At 37.1% G+C, this 18,165-nt stretch overlaps 1 protein-coding gene across 5 annotated transcripts in view; it reads right to left on the reverse strand.

Moving 5' to 3' along the window:
• CDIN1 (CDAN1 interacting nuclease 1) overlaps positions 1-18,165 on the reverse strand; it is a 119,463-nt gene that overhangs the window by 33,336 nt on the left and 67,962 nt on the right. For 3 of the 5 annotated variants that reach the window (XM_083453394.1, XM_083453397.1, XM_083453396.1), the window contains 3 exons: positions 17,494-17,561; positions 14,872-14,937; positions 12,909-13,014 (listed from right to left, as the gene is read on the reverse strand). In XM_083453394.1, the coding sequence (XP_083309520.1) occupies positions 12,909-13,014; positions 14,872-14,937; positions 17,494-17,561 (240 nt within the window). Of the gene's footprint in view, positions 1-9,500; positions 11,729-11,814; positions 11,960-12,908; positions 13,015-14,871; positions 14,938-17,493; positions 17,562-18,165 lie in introns of those variants that run through there. The other 2 variants (XR_014514424.1, XM_083453395.1) reach the window with 2 other exon arrangements.

Consider the following 18,165-nt stretch of genomic DNA (forward strand, 5'->3'; position numbering starts at 1 on the left):
AATTGTATCTAAAGGGAAAAACTGTAATATTTACGGAAAATTCGTTTTCAAAAAATAGCGAAGGTGTGTGCTGAAGATGCAGTACTGTGAAGCCGATTTATCTGTGAAACAAGCTCCACAAAAAGAAAGATAACTTGCACACACATTCATTTGGTACTTTGTTATGACAAACCAGCCGGTCAATGTAATTGATGGTCTTCCTCTGGGGTGAGAGCAAACCAAGCTTAAAAAAACAGAACAGAACAGAACAACGCACCCCAGAACAAGACAAGGCCGAGGAAAAGAGCCAAACTCTAAAAGACAAAGCAAGTCAAGGTTATTTGTAAGCAACTACTCATCACCCAGTCAGATTACCCTTTTCCTAGTGTGCCAAAAGCAGTTTAGCTCAATTAAGTTCCCAGAAACACTGTTAATTAAGCTATTTTTAAAAAACTAAGTTCAAAAGGGCAAATAAATGCATTTTTACATTTAAAATACCAGCAGTGACATTACTGAACTGAAGCTAATAATGGTGACAATGGGTAAAATTATAAATATAAAATGTTCATTATCTATATAATAGTGGCTAGTACAATTATATAATCTATCTATTCTGTTCCAATATCCACATTAATCCCTATAGGTAAACAAAAATTTCCCCAGTTTAAAGTTCTTCTAGCTAACAGAACATCTTGTCAGCCGCATTCAAAAAATCTTTCTTCCTCACCTCAGACAGCATATCTAGCATTTTAATTCTCATACAAGGTACAAGATTATAGTGAGGGTAGTATTTAAAACAAAATGTTTAAATGTTTCATAGTTTATTTAGAGTAATAATGGATGTCCATTGGTGCCATGATTTCTAGGCACAGGTCTGTGTGTGGGTTTCCATGAATTTCCTCTGATTCAGTGATAAACACCGAGTTTCTCCAGGGAAAGAATCGGTAGAAAAAACCTCTATTCGTACCCATGCCTGGAAAGTATGGGCCTGTACCCAAATTGTGGCACAAATGGAGGTCTGGTTGAGGCCCAAGAGATGAGTGGGTTGTTTCTTCCTCCTTCAAAGTAACTAAATATTTATCCTCACTGAGGCATTTATCCTCACTGAGGCTTTACAGAGTATCTCATATTTTAGCCTTCCTTGCAGTTATCTAAACCAGGCTTGAATTTATTTACCTTTTCAGAGAAAACAATTAAAATATAATATGCCCAGAGGCTTGTGCTTTCTCCTCTTCTTCCCCTGTAATTAAGCCATTTTCACTCACTACTTCTTTGGCAATTCAGATTACATGTTAACATTCATGCAATGAGACAATTTTGAATTTAACAAGCGCATACAACATAAAATTTATCTATCACTTTATTTTAAAAAGCCCAGTTGAAATCACATAATGAACTTACATAATACATGGACTGAAAAGATTTTTCTTTGACTGTCTTACTATCTGCATGATCCATGGCAGTAAGCCAGTGCCTCAATGATGTTAGCTGTCTTACATGAATGGCAAATTATTTATACCAAACACCAAAGTCAACACTCATGCATTTAGTAAGTAAGTAAATAAGTAAGCAAGCAAGCAAGCAAGCAAGCAAGCAAGCAAGCAAGCAAGCAAGCAAAGTATTCTTATGGAAGTAAAGTATTCTTATGGAAAATTGAGATGGAGAATAAATAATTTAGGTTTCATCAATTTTGGAAATGAAGAAGTGTTGGTTTGTTAATGGGGCTCTTTCCCACAGACTGGTTATGGAAATATTTCTATTGATTCATTAAACAATTAAATCCAGGTGGGTATAAAACGTATTCCAGCTACACATCACAGCAGTAAGACTTTCTTCTAAGGATTTGAGATTAGATGGCAATATAGCCTGATCATTCCAAAATCTGACAAAGAGAAAAACTTATTTCTCTAAAATCTGCTTTGTTATAAAAATAGTAGCCCTAATCACATTATTGTGACTTACAAATACCGGTTTTTAGCTCCCTTTACAGTAACAAAGGGCCATGGACCAAGGACCAAGACTGAGTAGACTTGACAAATACTTCTGAGTTCTTTTTAAATTGAAGGTTGTTTGCAACTTTGAAACTGACACTATAAATTTGAACAGTGCTATGAAAAAGTAAGGGGGAATATACATTTGTTCACTTAAAAATATTTTTTATGGATTCTTTCGTTAAACTGTGGTTTGTTTATTAAATTAATAGACACAGCACTAAAATGTTAAAATAACAGGTGACACTGTTAACAATGGAAGAATTACAGAAATATTACTTTGTAAATTTATATTAGTAATATAAGTTATATAGTCATAAGCACCTTAAAAGAATTAGTAAAACACACACAGGTATGCAGTTTAACTTATTTTGTTTCAAGTATATTTATACAAACATACAGGAGTGAGACACAACAATTCATGTCCACATGATTAACCAGTAAGGACTGCATAGCTAAGAATACAATTTTCAAAAAGTATTAAAGCTTAACAATATGAAACAAAATCATGTGGAAAGCTCAAAAGCAATATGAAATAAAATTAACAAAAAATCAAGAGAGGGAAATTCAAACTGAAATGCATGATGGGCAATTAAGGGCCTATTTTGACAATTCTAAGTGGTCAAGTTTTTAAGGTATGACAGTGAAACCTTAACCTATCTATAAAGGAGTGATAAATGAGGCATTTTGTGTCATTACAGTCCCATAAATCACTTTCTTTAACTGCTGATGGCTTTTATCAGATCTAACCTTTTCAAGCTTCTACTAGAGTGCTAACATTTTCAACTCTGACATATGTGCAGTTTACAAATTCTGCAGCTGATTAACTCTGGACAGAAACTCACTGCCATCATTGTCTTTATTCAAGTGGGGTTAGAGCTTCAGTCTCCAAAATTCACAGACACTCTTACAGCACAACCAAGAGAAACAAAAACAAGAACACTTTAATCCATAGCCATGTCTGTGGAATCCAAAACAAATGTGTTTTTTTGGATCTTCTTAGAGCTGCCACACATCCACCTCTATTCTGTGGTTATGAACACATTTGGAGTGAAACTGTCAGACTACTAAAAAGTATGTGGTCCACATTCAAATTTTGTGGCCTGGGTTTCAGTTTCGTGTTACACCTGGAGTTCAGCCATCAGTGTGTACACTTTGTTTTAAAAAGACACACTAAATGAAACTGAAAGCTAGCATATTGTTTTTAAACCAAAAGGTTTAAACAACAATACAATTATCTGTTGCTGCTAGTTATTCTGAAGCATCCTATTAAATTCTTCCCATATGAATGCATTTAGAATGTATGTATTCTAAAAATAATTAAAGAAGCAGGCAACGTACCGAGTCTAATGCCCCATCAAATCTAATGCGCACCTCAAAATCAGAACCTTGAAACCAAAAAAAGTATTTGCTGGTGAATGTAAATGTGCCATCGGAACTAAGGCTCAGCTTAATTTTTGCAACATAATTTCGCCAAAAAAAGTGAGCATTAGATTCAAGTAAATGCGGTAGCATTAGCAACCTTAATAATAATGCTAAAAAATTGAAATACTTTGTGCTAAACAAAGCACTTTGGGAAGAAAATATAAAAAGTAATGTTTTGAATCCTGACACCAGAAACAACCAATTGCATAGTAGTCCATATAGTGTTCAGTAAAATATATAAAATCAAGAACTGCCTGCATGCAGCATGAAGTATGGCCTATCTTTAGTGTAGTTCCAAGGTATGGTCTGAAGTCAGATGAGGACACTATTTTGCTGAAGCTTTGGTCTAGTCAAGTCTGGATCATGACCTTAGCCATGTGACCTAGAAACCATGTGGATTCCATGGTGGAAGAAAGTTGGGGTATAAATGTAGGAAAATAGATAAATACATTCCAGGTACTGTAATGTTAAGTTTCAACAAAATACAGTCATACCTGAATCTGGAGACACTACAAATGTGTATCAATTTAAATCTGATGCACTTACACAAATTCAAAGCAAAATGTTCACTAAAATTCAGCTAGAAGATGTAATTGATACAGACACTGAAGCTATACTCAAATTTAAGGAGATACTGTCTTTAGTAATATGAGTCATGTTGAAGAAATCCTGATGTTGGTTGTGTGACCACTGGAAGCCTAGTACTTCAGATAGTATTAGTTTTGATAAGAACTAACTACACATCAGACCTAAATAATGAAACCTGAAGAGACAGGCTCAGGCCACACAAATAGGAATGTCCGCAGAAATCCTCCTGCAGCAGATTGCTTCTTTTTGATAAATGACAAACCTCAGAAAAATAGTGGGTGACAACTTTTTTCAGCATCATGGCTAGCACAGCCTTGTAATGTCATCTCAGACTGCCCACAACAATGTCTTTATTTCACAAATAATGTCACACATGCAGCTACAACTGAAAATGCAAATCCAGGTACAGCAATGAGCATTTAAGACAAAAATAATTTTTCATCATTTACAACAAAAGCATGCGACTTATTGGCATTTACATCAGAGATGATGCTTTGATAACAAAAATCAATTCGGAAAGAACACAAATGCTTTATAATACAGGACTTAAAGAAAAACTTAATATGGCCCAAACTTACTTTATATACACTTAAATATTGAAATTTTCATGAATAAATATACCATAACTGCTGCCATTGGAACTAGTAATTATTTGGTAATTTTTTACCTCAAAATGCACATTTTTTTTGATTTACCCATAATTTCTTACCAAGTAATTATGGGTAAATGAAGAAAATGTGCATTTTGAGGTGAAGCAACTGTACCGAGTTCTTTTTCCTGGTCAGGCACTGCCAGTTCAGCCCCCATGAGTGTATATGTGAGATGCAACACTTTATACGTACTTATTTACACTAAACTGCACTTGCGATTCAGTCAGTTTGGAGAGATCCCTTCGCAGCTCTTCACAGCCTCTGGTGAGGAACTTCGTTGGAAGTCCAGGTACATTATGTCAGCCATAGCACTGCTATCTATATGCTTGTTGACACTCTCAAAAAATTCTAAAGATTCATGAGGCAGGACTTGACTAGCAGAAGCCATACTTGCTTTGCTTCAGCAAGGCATGCTCTTCTATATGCTCCGTTATTTCTTCTTCAACAATACTTTCCACAGGTTTCCTTAAATTATTTCTTAGCATCCCTTGCTGTCTGCTTGCCTCCACTTTCTTTTTGGCCAAAGTTTGTGTTCCTTTCAGTTATTTTCATTCAGACAAGAGTTCCATTTTTTTTAAAGGAAGCTGCCTTGCCTCTAATGGCATCTTTGACTCATTAACCACACTAGCACCCTCTTTGCCAGGCTTTCTCAACCTCGGCCCTCCATATGTTTTGAGACTACAATTCCCATCTTCCCTGACCACTGGTCCTGCTAGCTAGGGATCATGGGAGTTGTAGACAAAAAACATCTGGAGGGCCGAGGTTGAGGAAGCCTGCTCTTGGCCCTCATGGTATCTTTCTTGATCTGTAGCATACACACCAGTTTAATTTCTAATATTGCATTTTTAAACAACTCCCAAGCATTTTTGAAAAACCTGACATTCTTGAATTTGCCTTTCAGCTTCATTATTACCAATCTTCTCATTTGGGGGGAAGTTTCCTCTTTTGTAACCCAATGTGACCATGTTGGATTTTTTTTTTGTAATTGGCTATTTACATGTATATAATTTAATAGCACTATGCTCATTGCTCGTAATTGGCTCAACAACACTTAGATCTTACACCAGGTCCTGTACACCATTTTAGATTTCAACTGGAGCCAGAAGAAATGAGTTTCCTCAGAAAGTGTTTCCTTTTTTTGCATGATATCAAGAAATGTTAAGTCTTGCTCAACTGCCCGAAGACTCCAATGATGAATTCTCTTTTCTTTTTTGTCCAAGGTCGCTGACAGGCTATACCCCCTCCCTCTCACAAAGACAGAAAAAAACCCTGAGCTCCAACAATCCAGGAGGGCTACAAAACTGAAGGGAAGCATGTTCTGGACTCATCAACCAGGCAGAAGTTCTGCATGGCTGTACCTGGGAAGAAGTATTTTATTTTACATTATGACCATGTGTTAGAAGCTGCTTTGAGAATCACCGAATTAAAGGCAAAAACTTTCCAAATAATTAAAAAGCTGTAAATTCAATTAACTTCAAGAGGATTGTTTTTACCATTTATTGGCCATTTTGAAACAAGTTCTCCATTATTCATGACATAGTCTGGATTAAATATATCATTCAGAAACACATATTCTTTACTCACTAAGCAGATAACACTTCAGGCACAGGTAGGTAACACCTTGTAGTTTAAACATTAAAGATTTAGTATAGACTAAGTGCCAGTAGTCTCTGCATCCCAACATCTTTATACAGCCTATCTTATGCACATTTACTCCGATACATGTCCCTGTAAAGGTAAATGTAAAGGACCCCTGACAGTTAAGCCCAGTCGCAGACAACTCTGGGGTTGGGGCACTCATCTCACTTTACAGGCCGAGGGAGCTGGCGTTTGTCACACAGTTTTTCTGGGTCATGTGGCTAGCACAACTAAGCTGTTTCTGGCGCAACAGAACACCGAAACCAGAGCAGCGCACGGAAACTCTGTTTACCTCCCCATCAGAGCAGTAGCTATTTATCTACTTGCACTTTTGGGCATGCTTTCAAACTGCTAGGTTGACAGGAGCTGGCACTGAGCAATGGGAGCTCACCCCATCGGGGAGATTCGAACCGCCAACCTTCTGATCGGCAAGCCCAAGAGGCACAGTGGTTTAGCGCCGCCAGCGTCCCTACATGTCTCTGTATTTCCTAGTAATTCTGTTAGGAGCACAGTCGGAGGCTGTCCATACTATACATTAGTGTCTATTCTGGTTACACTGCGCTCCCACCGATGATGTTTGAAATATGTTAGCCGCAATCCATATGTATCCTGTAGTTTATTGAGAAATACTGCTGTTTGATGCTTTCCCCCTCAAATGAGCTTCCATCCCAATTGAAAACGTCAGCTATAGTGCAGCTGAGGTGTGTATATTTGAGACAGCCACTGCACATGCACAGGTAACAGTTCCAATGAATAGGAGTTCAGCATGGCGAAATAAATCAGGTAGAGTGCAGTGGGTGAAGACATCTCCACACACTCTCTGGTGTTTACAGCAATGTAAATGAGCGACTTTAAAGAGTGGACAAAAATGACCTCACTGACTTTCAAATCACAAATATGGTATGTTACGTAGCCTAAGTTTCAAAGATGTCAATAAGAAAGAACCAGATTCAAAATGTTGTAAGATAATACCAATAGGTTCTACCAGGTGTGAGGCAGCAAATCTATGATACTCCATTGCTCTTATTTTACTTTCCTCATCTTCAAAGTAACAAATGGGGACACAAAGAAATTAAATAAAAGGGGGGATTCTAGCCACAGACCTTCTATGTCAGGTTCCACTGGGCCCTATGTTTACCACTTCCAAGTAAAAATCAGATGTGAATAAATCTGAGACCACTGTTGGTCCATATAAAGACTCTGAAAAATATTTTATTTTATATCTCACACACTATTTAAATTTACCACTAGTGACATCAGGAACTTCTCTTTACTTGTCTTGCAGACATCCCAACGTTTTTTAATGTACTCAGTTTCAGATTCTGTCTTTACGGTATGCTTATACAATTTCAGAAGGTTTAATTCTTCAGATTTCCATTAGTTAATTTATTAAGGGAATTTGCATCATAAAATTCTTCCTGGTCTTCCTTTTCCTTTTTTTGAAAAATTTACTGGATGTCTAATATAGTTAATATTCAGTAGAATGTGAGAATAATTTTTATACAACTCTGATAGTTAGAAAGATAGATAACTCAATTATTAGATCATCTATCAAAATATTCAGATGTGTAAGAGGCTACTAAAAAGATTGATGACTGAGAAAGTCCACTGATTCTCCAGCCATCATATTCATGCATTTGGCTAGACAACATTTTTCGCTTCCTTCACAAGCAAGCTTCATTACCCATCACTCCACTGAAAAGAGTTTATTATGAGGCTGCCATCTTGGGAAGACTATTATTTAGATGATAAATGTTGGAGGGGGGAGTGTGTCTAGCCTTTTTTTAAAGATGAGCTTTGTGACAGATAAAACAAACAGCATCTACATTTCTAATTAACTTAAATTTGGCAGATACAAATACAGGTCAGTAATGCTATAGTATGCTGCTGGAATATCTTCTATCTGAAATTTACTGTTAATTTGTAAAATGTAAATGAACTAATTAGAAGAAAAGCAGGATCGTTTGTGACAAACCACTTCTGTTAGTTCTTTGCTTATTGACATTTATGAGCAACTGAACTTCCTTATTCCGATTTAGGATAATTACCCTTATTCATTTCATTTAATTTTTTTAAAAAAATTAAATTAAAACTTCCATTTGGAAAATGCATGCAGAAAAATATTACATGGCATAGAATAAAGAAGGATTTAAAAGTCCCCCCCCAAAAAAATTATTATGCTTTAAATGGGGTTTGGAATACTTATGAATATGTCATTTTGTGTACTACATTTTAAAATATCCCAAATAATGTAGCTAATGTTTTAAAACAGATTCTTGCCGCACGACTGTATGGCTAGTATGTCCTAAAGTAAGATGATTCTATTTTTGTCAATTACTTTTAACTTCTTTCTTTACACACACAGCGAAAGCTTCGTAATTTGATTAGCAAAGCACTCATAAAAATTACACAATGGAAGAAGAAATGTAGCTAGGCCTGAGTTTCAGCAAGCAAAGCAACCTTCTTAAATAATAATTTTAAAAAATGTTTTGGTTCTGTTCAGAAAATGTTTCTACCATTCATATGTAGATAAAGACTCAACAATAACATGTACATTCAAAATGTCAGATGTAAATGTCAATTAAAAATTACAAGGAGTTCTGAAAGGTAAGGTCTGTGGGGGCTGACATTCTTTGACATAGTGGAGTGTCTGTGACCAGGCCTTTGGCAAACATAGCAGGATCTATGCTGTCAGCTCTTATCGTACGTAAGCCTAGATGCTTGTCTAATCTGAATGAGAAATACCAAGGAAATTGGAGCTGATGCCTTGCAGTAATATAGATGGAAGCTGAAAGCGCTCTGTCTGTATTATGGAATAGCCTCCAATGATGCAACAATATTTGAAAGATTAGAGGAAAAATATAAAGAAATATAATTCAAACAATGAAAGATCATAGTACTCTGTTTACTTTTAGAAAAAGCACAGAAAAACAGAAGCCTCAAAAACATTTATAAAAGATTGTCTAAATCTGGTGTACTACTAAAATGCTCAATATGGAAAACATTTTCCCCAAAGTGAAATTTACTAGCTAATGTAATCTTAATTGCACTTTATGTGACTTTATTCTTGTTGTGTTGCCACAACTGCTGAATTTTTACTGCAAAGAAAAAGAACACTATCATAAACATACTGTACTGATATCACAAACTTTAGAATTCTGAAGATTAGGCTATTATCCAAACACTAAAAATTTATTCCTTCAGACTAAAGATGCTTTATGCTACTTACTTTGGAAAAATTATCCGTTAACAGCAGAATCCTCTGCACAATCAGAAATCCTACTGAATTAAAGGAGACAGTCCCAGGAAAGTATGCATAGGATTGATTGAAAGAAAAATACACAGCTTACACATAAGCTTTAAACAAATATACAACTTTCTGCTCACAAACATTTTACAGGGCTCCTTTGAAGGCCTTTAGGATAACAAGGTTCCTGTGAGAAAATTAAAATTCGCTACTTTTTATTGCTCTGCGTAGACTCATAATAATTCCTCCCCCACCTGACAATGATAGCCTGAATGAAAAATGACAGTAATTCATGACTCTAAATTCATTCAAGCCCATTTCTGAAACAAGTTAACTAATGCTAGGACAGGCATGGGAGATAAGAGAGGGAGAGAGAATGTGGAATTTGTGAAATTCCATAAGCACTAGAAGGCTTAAGGAATCCTAAGTCCCGGAGTGTTGGAATAAGGTCAAAACCTTTCAGTATTGTACCAGTGTGTCAAAATATGTCAACAAACCATCATACTGCAGGAAGAAGAATGACCTTTCAGTTCTTTGTGTATTGGCTGCCAATGAAGCTTTGGATACTGGGTATGCATGAACAGTTTTCCTAGATGCTTGACAAATGCAACTCCCAAGGTTTCCACTAAGTCCGTTTGTTGAGCCACTGCGTTTCATTTCACCAATACAACTTTTTAAGCCCCTAAACTGCTAGATATTGACATTGTGCTAGGGAAAGGATGTCTTCCTTTTCCAAACATTTCCAAACAATTTAACTTTACCTCAACGTATCAACTGATAACATTATTATCAAAATACTCAGTACTGTACGTTAAATAACTTCGTCTTCCTCGCATCTTTTTGCACATGTGTGATAAATGGTATTTAACAGACGCAAGTTAAAATGGAATTTAAGTTTTACTCTCTTTGGCAAAGTTGTTTTTAGAACATTATACTTTTTTATCTTCACCAGGTGCAATTCAGGCTGCAATTCTAAACCCACTTACTTGAGAGTAGGCCCACTGAACATTCTGCGCAGACATGAATTATTTTATTATTATATGTCTACATCACTCTTCTTCAGAAGATCACAGGGCGGTTTACAATGTAAAAGCCCCCAAATATACATAAAATAACAACCCATAGATTGTATAATTAGGCAAAGGATTGGGAAAAGAGGGTTGGTTTTGCCTGGTGCCTATGTATGTATAGGACTGTGCTATTCTAAGCACACTTAGTATGGAGTACTGGTCACCTTTATCTCAGTGTAACTTTTGAGTGAGCATTTAGGATCACTTGGTGTGTGCCATTTTTAGAAAGGAACTTCGGGTGTGTTGATTAGCAATGAACAAACTCGGAAAATTTCGAACACTCCTATTGACTAAATAGGAACTTTCCTATTTAATCAATAGGAGTGTGTGCAGAGCACTAAAGACATTTAGATTACAATTAAATAGTGAAAGATTTCAGTAGATGGAAGGTTTGCTATTCATATTCAAAGAGTGTAGAAGAAATGCTACTCTCATTATGTAGAATTATCATTATTCTAATATCAGTGTCAAAGAAGACATTTTGTTAGTGCCTTCTTCAAACGTAGCAAAGTTACTTCCGATAATAACAGCGTCAAGGTTTCTCTTGGGACTCACTAAAACACAGTCTAGAGACACGACAGCCAGATTTGCAAACAATGGAAATAGTAAACTGACTGCATCCTTACTTACTGTAAGTCATAATTGACAGTGAAGTTACTAATTATTAATTAATCTGTCTCTTGATAGTACTAGTTTACTCATTAGTATATTACAGCAAAATATGCAAGTGCACAGCTTTAGGTTGGAATTCAACTATATAATTAAACCAAATTAGATTTTCATGTACTTTTAATATTTTACCAAACCCAGAGCAATTTTTTGCCATCTTACAGAGCAAAAATGCACTCAGGAGTGGCCACAGTACAGGGGCAGAGCAAGTGGGCATTGCATCAAATGGCCCTATGTTCCATCCATGACATCTCCACATAAAATGAGCACAGGCAGCAGGGCTACGAAAGAGTCAGTGCTGGAGACTCTGAGATCTGCTAGGCAGGCTACTGGTCTAACTCAGAATAAATATATCAGCTTTATATATTCAGCACAAATATCTCTCAAAAGGTTCAAACATGGCAGCTTGGTAGGCTAAGATACATTTCTTCTATCAGTGGGGTGTACCTCTGTGAAATAACTGGGGAGAGCCTGGAAGAAGAAAAAGGCAGAAACAGTAGGACACAAAAGGTTTCAGTGTAGCAGTTACTTTGGGATCACAGGCTTGGCAAGAGAGAGGGAACACGTGTTTGAATGCCTGCAGAAATGAATTTTCAAGGGAAGTTTAATAGTTTTAATTTTAATAATAAGCAGGCTTTTTTTTTCAGCTGGAGATCACTGGAGCTCATCTCTGGCACCTCTCATGTGGGCACCATTGCTATTCTAAGAGAATAAGGGAAAGTTCATAGTGAGCTCTGGCACCTCTTTTTTTTTTTAATAAAAAAACAGCATTGATATTAAGTGCCTGCCATTGAAGATGAACAAAGGCACCTTCAGAGGATGGACTTTATCCAATGGTGACCTTGCCCGAGTGGAAAGGCCTTTGGCCGCTACAAGTCATGGATCCCCACCACCTACTGCAGCTCTCTGCAATATATCCTATTCTATTTTGGAGGGTACAAAAGTGAGTAGTTGTGTGACCTGACTTACAAGAACTGAAGTGTTTCCCACAAAGAAGAAGAAGAAGAGTTTGGATTTGATATCCTGCTTTATCACTACCTGAAGGAGTCTCAAAGCGGCTAACATTCTCCTTTCCCTTCCTCCCCCACAACAAACACTCTGTGAGGTGAGTGGGGCTGAGAGACTTCAGAGAAGTGTGACTGGCCCAAGGTCACCCAGCAGCTGCATGTGGAGGAGCGGAGACGCGAACCCGGTTCCCCAGATTACAAGACTACCGCTCTTAACCACTGGCTCTCACAAAGACGCCATGAATTTTACCTTTAAAAGGGTGTGTGTAATATAAGGGGGCTAAATTTAGATCATAGGTAAGGGACATGTTCTTGCACTTCTTTACCCAAGTTGAGGTGGTAGAGCTTTCTAGTGTTGTGTGATATAGGCTGCTACACTGTGAACCCCCACCAGTGCTTGCCCAGTCCCAAGATGCCTCAGGATCTCAGTCGTTAATACTACAGCAAACATACTATGCTTATGCAATGAAAAATGCCGGGGCCCATAAGCAGGAGCTGCTCAGAGAAGTGGCTGCTTGCCGAGGGGACATCCATTTCATGTCAACCTTCTTTCTTTTCTTCTAGACAAATAGCAATAATGTACATATGGCCGACAGTTTAAATAACAGGAAAGAAAGAAAGAAAGAAAGAAAGAAAGAATCTACCTGTTCCAGTAACTCCAGAACTGGTCATGTAGATAGGCTTGGTGGCTACACTCATCTCCAAAAGAGGCTTTGCTTTCAATCCAATGAATGATATGACCTTCCACAGCTAAAAGGGGGGGGGGGGGATAATACATTTTAAAATGAACCCAAATCCTTACAAATTCTTAAATCACAGTAAATGACTATATCTTAAGAATAATCTAACACAAATTACTGTTATGCAAGCCTTCCTCAGTTTTAAACCATACTGAAAAACAAAGTCACTCAATCTTTCCACAGTGTGCTTGCATCTTTAAGGGTTCAGTTATTTATGGGCAGAATAACTGGGTATTATGTCCCCAATGAAGCGTTAGGGGAAATACAGAGACTGTGAAGCTTGCGTGGGAAAGGCAGAAACATGGGCACAATACTGCTGTACCATGTTGTACCACAAGATTAGGAAACCTACGCACCTCCAGATGTTGCTAGAGGTGATATGATAACTATTTTCAAATATCTGAAGGGCTGTTACATGGATGAGGGAACAAGCTTCTTTTCTGCTGCTCTAGAAGTTGGGATCTGAACCAATGGATTCAAGGAGATCCTGACTAAACATTAGGAAAAACCTTCTGATGGAAGTGGCAGCTTTCCATGTGCGCAAATCTGAATCCCCGCTTGGCTTGGAGCAGCACACTTTTTGGTGTGGTGTGGTAAGGTAAAGGTAAAGGTAAAGGTAAAGGTAAAGGTAAAGGTACCCCTGCCCGTACAGGCCAGTCTTGCCAGACTCTAGGGTTATGCGCCCATCTCACTCAAGAGGCCGAGGGCCAGCGCTGTCCGGAGACACTTCCGGGTCACGTGGCCAGCGTGACAAAGCTGCATCTGGCGAGCTGGCGCAGCACACGGTGTGGTACTGCTCTTTTTATAGTTGTTTTTATTAAAGGATGTTCATGGTTAACAAGGGTACATACAACATCTCTGTTTTCAATTCATAGTGTCCTTTCTACAGGTCAGTTACATTCGGTGTGAGACACTGCTATCATAAGACATTGTGAGGTTGGAGGGGGGGGTAGTAATTTTCCATTCTTTTGGTATACTAAAATAAATTGTATTTCAAAAGGAAGATGAGATTTTTAAAAAGGTGCATGGGCACAGGTAAACAAATACATGCATGCAAGCCCACAATGGACCTCAGGTTTCCTTGCACTGAATGGCACGTATATTTTTCTAAAATGATTTTTTAAAAATTGCTCTTTTGTGCAATTCTGGCATAGCAAGGGCTAGAAGTCAAGTGCTACGTCAAATCCATGATGTAGTTCTAATTCAGTTGCAAGACCAATGCAGGTGCTTAGCACACCTGCTAAACTTGTATATGCCAAGATTTTTCTGTGTGTATTTTTCATCTGTCACAGCCTCGTCAAATGGACCACTGTGTAGCAACACACAAACACACACACTGCAGCAGTGTTGGGACTTTCAGTAAGTGGGGCACAGCTGGATGTCTTTGACCTAATTACCATTTGCAGGATGCCTCTTTAGCTCCCATGACGCAATCTATCATTTGCACCATGGCAGCTAACGTGCATTCGCAACTGGGGCATTACGAGTGGCAAGAAGTCTGACAAATTATGGTTAAAGTTTGTCTCATGGAGGAACAGTATTTTAGCTTTTGCAATGACTGAGGATAAAGCAGATTTTAAAATATTTGTCTCAGGTCAACAGCTTACACATTTGAATAAATCCAGATGCTTCTATGACATGTTTCTATAACAGGTTTACTTATGGATCAGGGTCTTAGGTCAGTCTGGGATCTAAGTTTTTTTATCCCTCCCTCCCACTCCGTAATTATTACAGGCATTGTTTCATTACTGTGAATATCTAACAGAATGTTATGATTATCCTGTGTCTCCCATAATACCTTTAAGAACATTAGCTTTTCAGTATAAACAGATTCACCCACCAAAGCTTAAAAACCTCATGGACTCACCGACTGGCACCTCCAATATGAAGTCTGGTGTTTTGTCATAACCTTTCGCACGTAACTGATCTTCAGCTATAAAGAGAATAAATATTATAAACAATAGTATTATTCTTTTAACCAGATAGCAGAATAATTAATTTTCTTTTGAACGGAGGTACAAGAATTACTAATGCACTCATACATATCCTTCTTATGCGTGCAATGCTGTGTCAGATTAAATGAACCTTCTTAGCAAACCTGATACATGAATATGAAAATGCTTCTTTGTCATCTCTGCATTTTTATGTCTTCATTATAAACATCATTAATTCAACCTGTCATACAGTACTTTGTTACTGAAAAATATTCAAAATAAAATATTTTAGTTGATTGGATCTCTCTGAAAGTAACTTTAAGAAATAGCTAGTGTTATCACAATGAAGACATGCTGTACTTTCCACTCAATTTATACGTTGGGTGGAAATGAGTATAAAATCAAATCACTTAAAAGTTATTATAGGACACAGAAGTTATTCTAGCCTCTTAATTTAATGTTGAACTATCTAGCATTGAGCCATCACATTCCAGTGGCACATAGACAGACACGAAGTCCAAGTTCAAACATAATGGGAAATTGTGACTTTTCACTTTGAGGATGAGCCGCGGCAAGCCTTGGGTTCACACGTTTCACCCAGAGATGGATTTAGGTTAGTGCAATTGGTACTGGGTGCCGTGCTGAAGGGGAGTGTAGATGGAGCATGAGAAACAGGAGGGACATGCTGAATTTTAGCATCGCACAGAGTGCTGCTGAAATTTGAGAGCCCAAAGTCTGCCAGTGCTTCACCCTCCCCTTTACTTATATGAAAGGGGATGGAAATTAAAAGCTTCTTTTTTTTTGCAGTTTGCACTACACTGAAGTTTCCCATCAGCTGTGTTCATACACAGCAGAAAGCCAAGGTTCTTCGCTTAATAAACAATACCATGCATGAGCTTTATGATGGTACATGTAAACTAATCCTTCTCATTTTTCTTCTTTTCTTTTCTGGGAAAACAAACCAGGAAGGGGATAGCTTAGCGTTGTGTCTGAATCTGGGATCACTTTCTCCCTAACAAATCAGCAAGCCAACAGCAAACCATGATTCAAGGCTGACTAGCAACAATAGTTAATCAAAATATGAGAAATCATGAGACCCTGGTTTGTTATGATTCGCTGTGATTGGATAAAATGACACTTTTCTGGATTTAAATGCAACAGGAAACTGTTGCAAATGGAAGCTTTAACTTTTTACCCTTATGAATGAAGGAGGATGGCGTATTCAAGCCTGAGACTTTGGCATTTCCTCAAATTTGCATATTTTACTTGAGGTTTGAAATGGTACATCTTGTATTCTATCATAGGCTACTAGAATTCACCTGATTCTGAAAAGTGCTTTTGATATTTATGAATGTAAATTTTTGAAGAATGCTTAGGAAAAAAACTCTTCAAGTATTGATTCTCTAAGTGGAAGACACACTACAGTGGCTTTCTAGTATTTGAAAATAGTATTCTGTTATGGTCTACCAGTATGCTCAAATCATAACATGTATTGAGCAATGATGTAAACTCCATCAATAATATCTTAATAGATATAAAAAGTATGTAAAATATTTATTTAATTATTAATTATTTTTTAAATGACATTACTACTGTAATAGGTGGGGATCTCACTTTTGGCTAAGCCTTTCTAGATGAAAAACAACAACTTTCTTGCATTGAGTATTTACCAATCAACACAACAAAATCCAAAGAGTGAGATCATGCTTTCTAGGGAAGTCCAATGATTATTTAACTACAGTGGTACCTCGGGTTAAGTACTTAATTCGTTCCAGAGGTCTGTTCTTAACCTGAAACTGTTCTTAACTTGAAGCACCACTTTAGCTAATGGGGCCTCCCGCTGCTGCCACGCCACCGGAACACGATTTCTGTTCTCATTCTGAAGCAAAGTTCTTAACCTGAAGCACTATTTCTGGGTTAGTGGAGTCTGTAACCTGAAGCGTATGTAACCTGAAGCGTATGTAACCTGTGGTACCACTGTAATAAGAACTGCATTAAGCAAGTGTTAACTGCAAAAAATTAAAGTGATACTTCTACAATGAACAGCAATAATATTCTTATAAAGGTTAACATTTTGCATTGTTCAGATTAGAGATAATGCAAGAAGGCTTAATATACTTGTTCAAAAATATGAAGGAATAAACATGCTTCTAAGGAAACCAGTGAATTCCTCCCGTATGGTGGTGGTTGTTTTCTTTTTAATACATGAAGCATTATGCAGCTAATATTTCTTATGCTTCCTACTGAGTCTCCTAAGACCTAGATTATGGCTAATATCTCATGACACCAAAAGTAATACAGCAGCTGATATTAAAGCATTTTTCCCAGCTACTTATTCTATAAAATATTAATTGCTAGCTTGTGCCCGTGCAGTATGGGGTATTAGGTAACTGAGTTCCTGCTCAAGTCTAAATCAATAAAAGATAACATGTACCTCATCAATCATTTCTTAGCCTCTCTTTACTACCTAATACAGGATATCTATGGAGACCTCTTTTGGAAAAGCTACTGAGATGTGGAATGTTTAGGTACTAGATTAAAATATAAAATCTTACCTAAAAAAGATATATTTTTCTCCAAAAGCATTTCTTGCAATAAGACTTCATGCTCATGTCCAACTGCACTGATTTTTCTCCATCAAGGAAGGAAAGGCATAGTGTTTGAAATAAAATTCAGTTTTAGGATTATATGACGCTGAATACAGTTATGCAGCAGTGAATACTGACTAGGTTTGGTGGAATGATTCCAGTTCCCCGCCCCCCTGAAGCCGTTTTTAATCCACAAAGTAGAAAGAGAAAGAAGCATTAGTGGGCCACACAAAGAATGTCAATATATTATTTATTTAAAATATATCCTAACCTTAATCCAAAGCTCTGAGGGTAGGTAACAATAACTTTGGCAAAATAAGAAGTTTGTATTAGTTAAAATCACACATAAATATTTAGGTTCAAATGAGAGCAGGGTCTAATAATTTCCCTGAGCTGAACTTCTGATTCTACTTTGCTTCTGCTATTTGTTTTAACTGTTTTGTTCTGCTTCTTAATGGTTGCTTTTATTGTACATTTTAATTATGGGAGTATTAGCACCCAATAGAATTGTTAATGCGTATTTTAATTATGTGTTGATTTTTATAGTTGTAAACCACTTAGAAGCCAGCTAGTGGCTCCATTCAAAAGCCAAGCAGATACATTTTGCCCGAGAAACAATCTTCAATAGTACTCCAAATG

This window comes from Podarcis tiliguerta (assembly GCF_965153285.1).
Source record: "Podarcis tiliguerta genome assembly, chromosome: 1".
NCBI classification, from domain to species: Eukaryota; Metazoa; Chordata; class Lepidosauria; order Squamata; family Lacertidae; genus Podarcis; species Podarcis tiliguerta.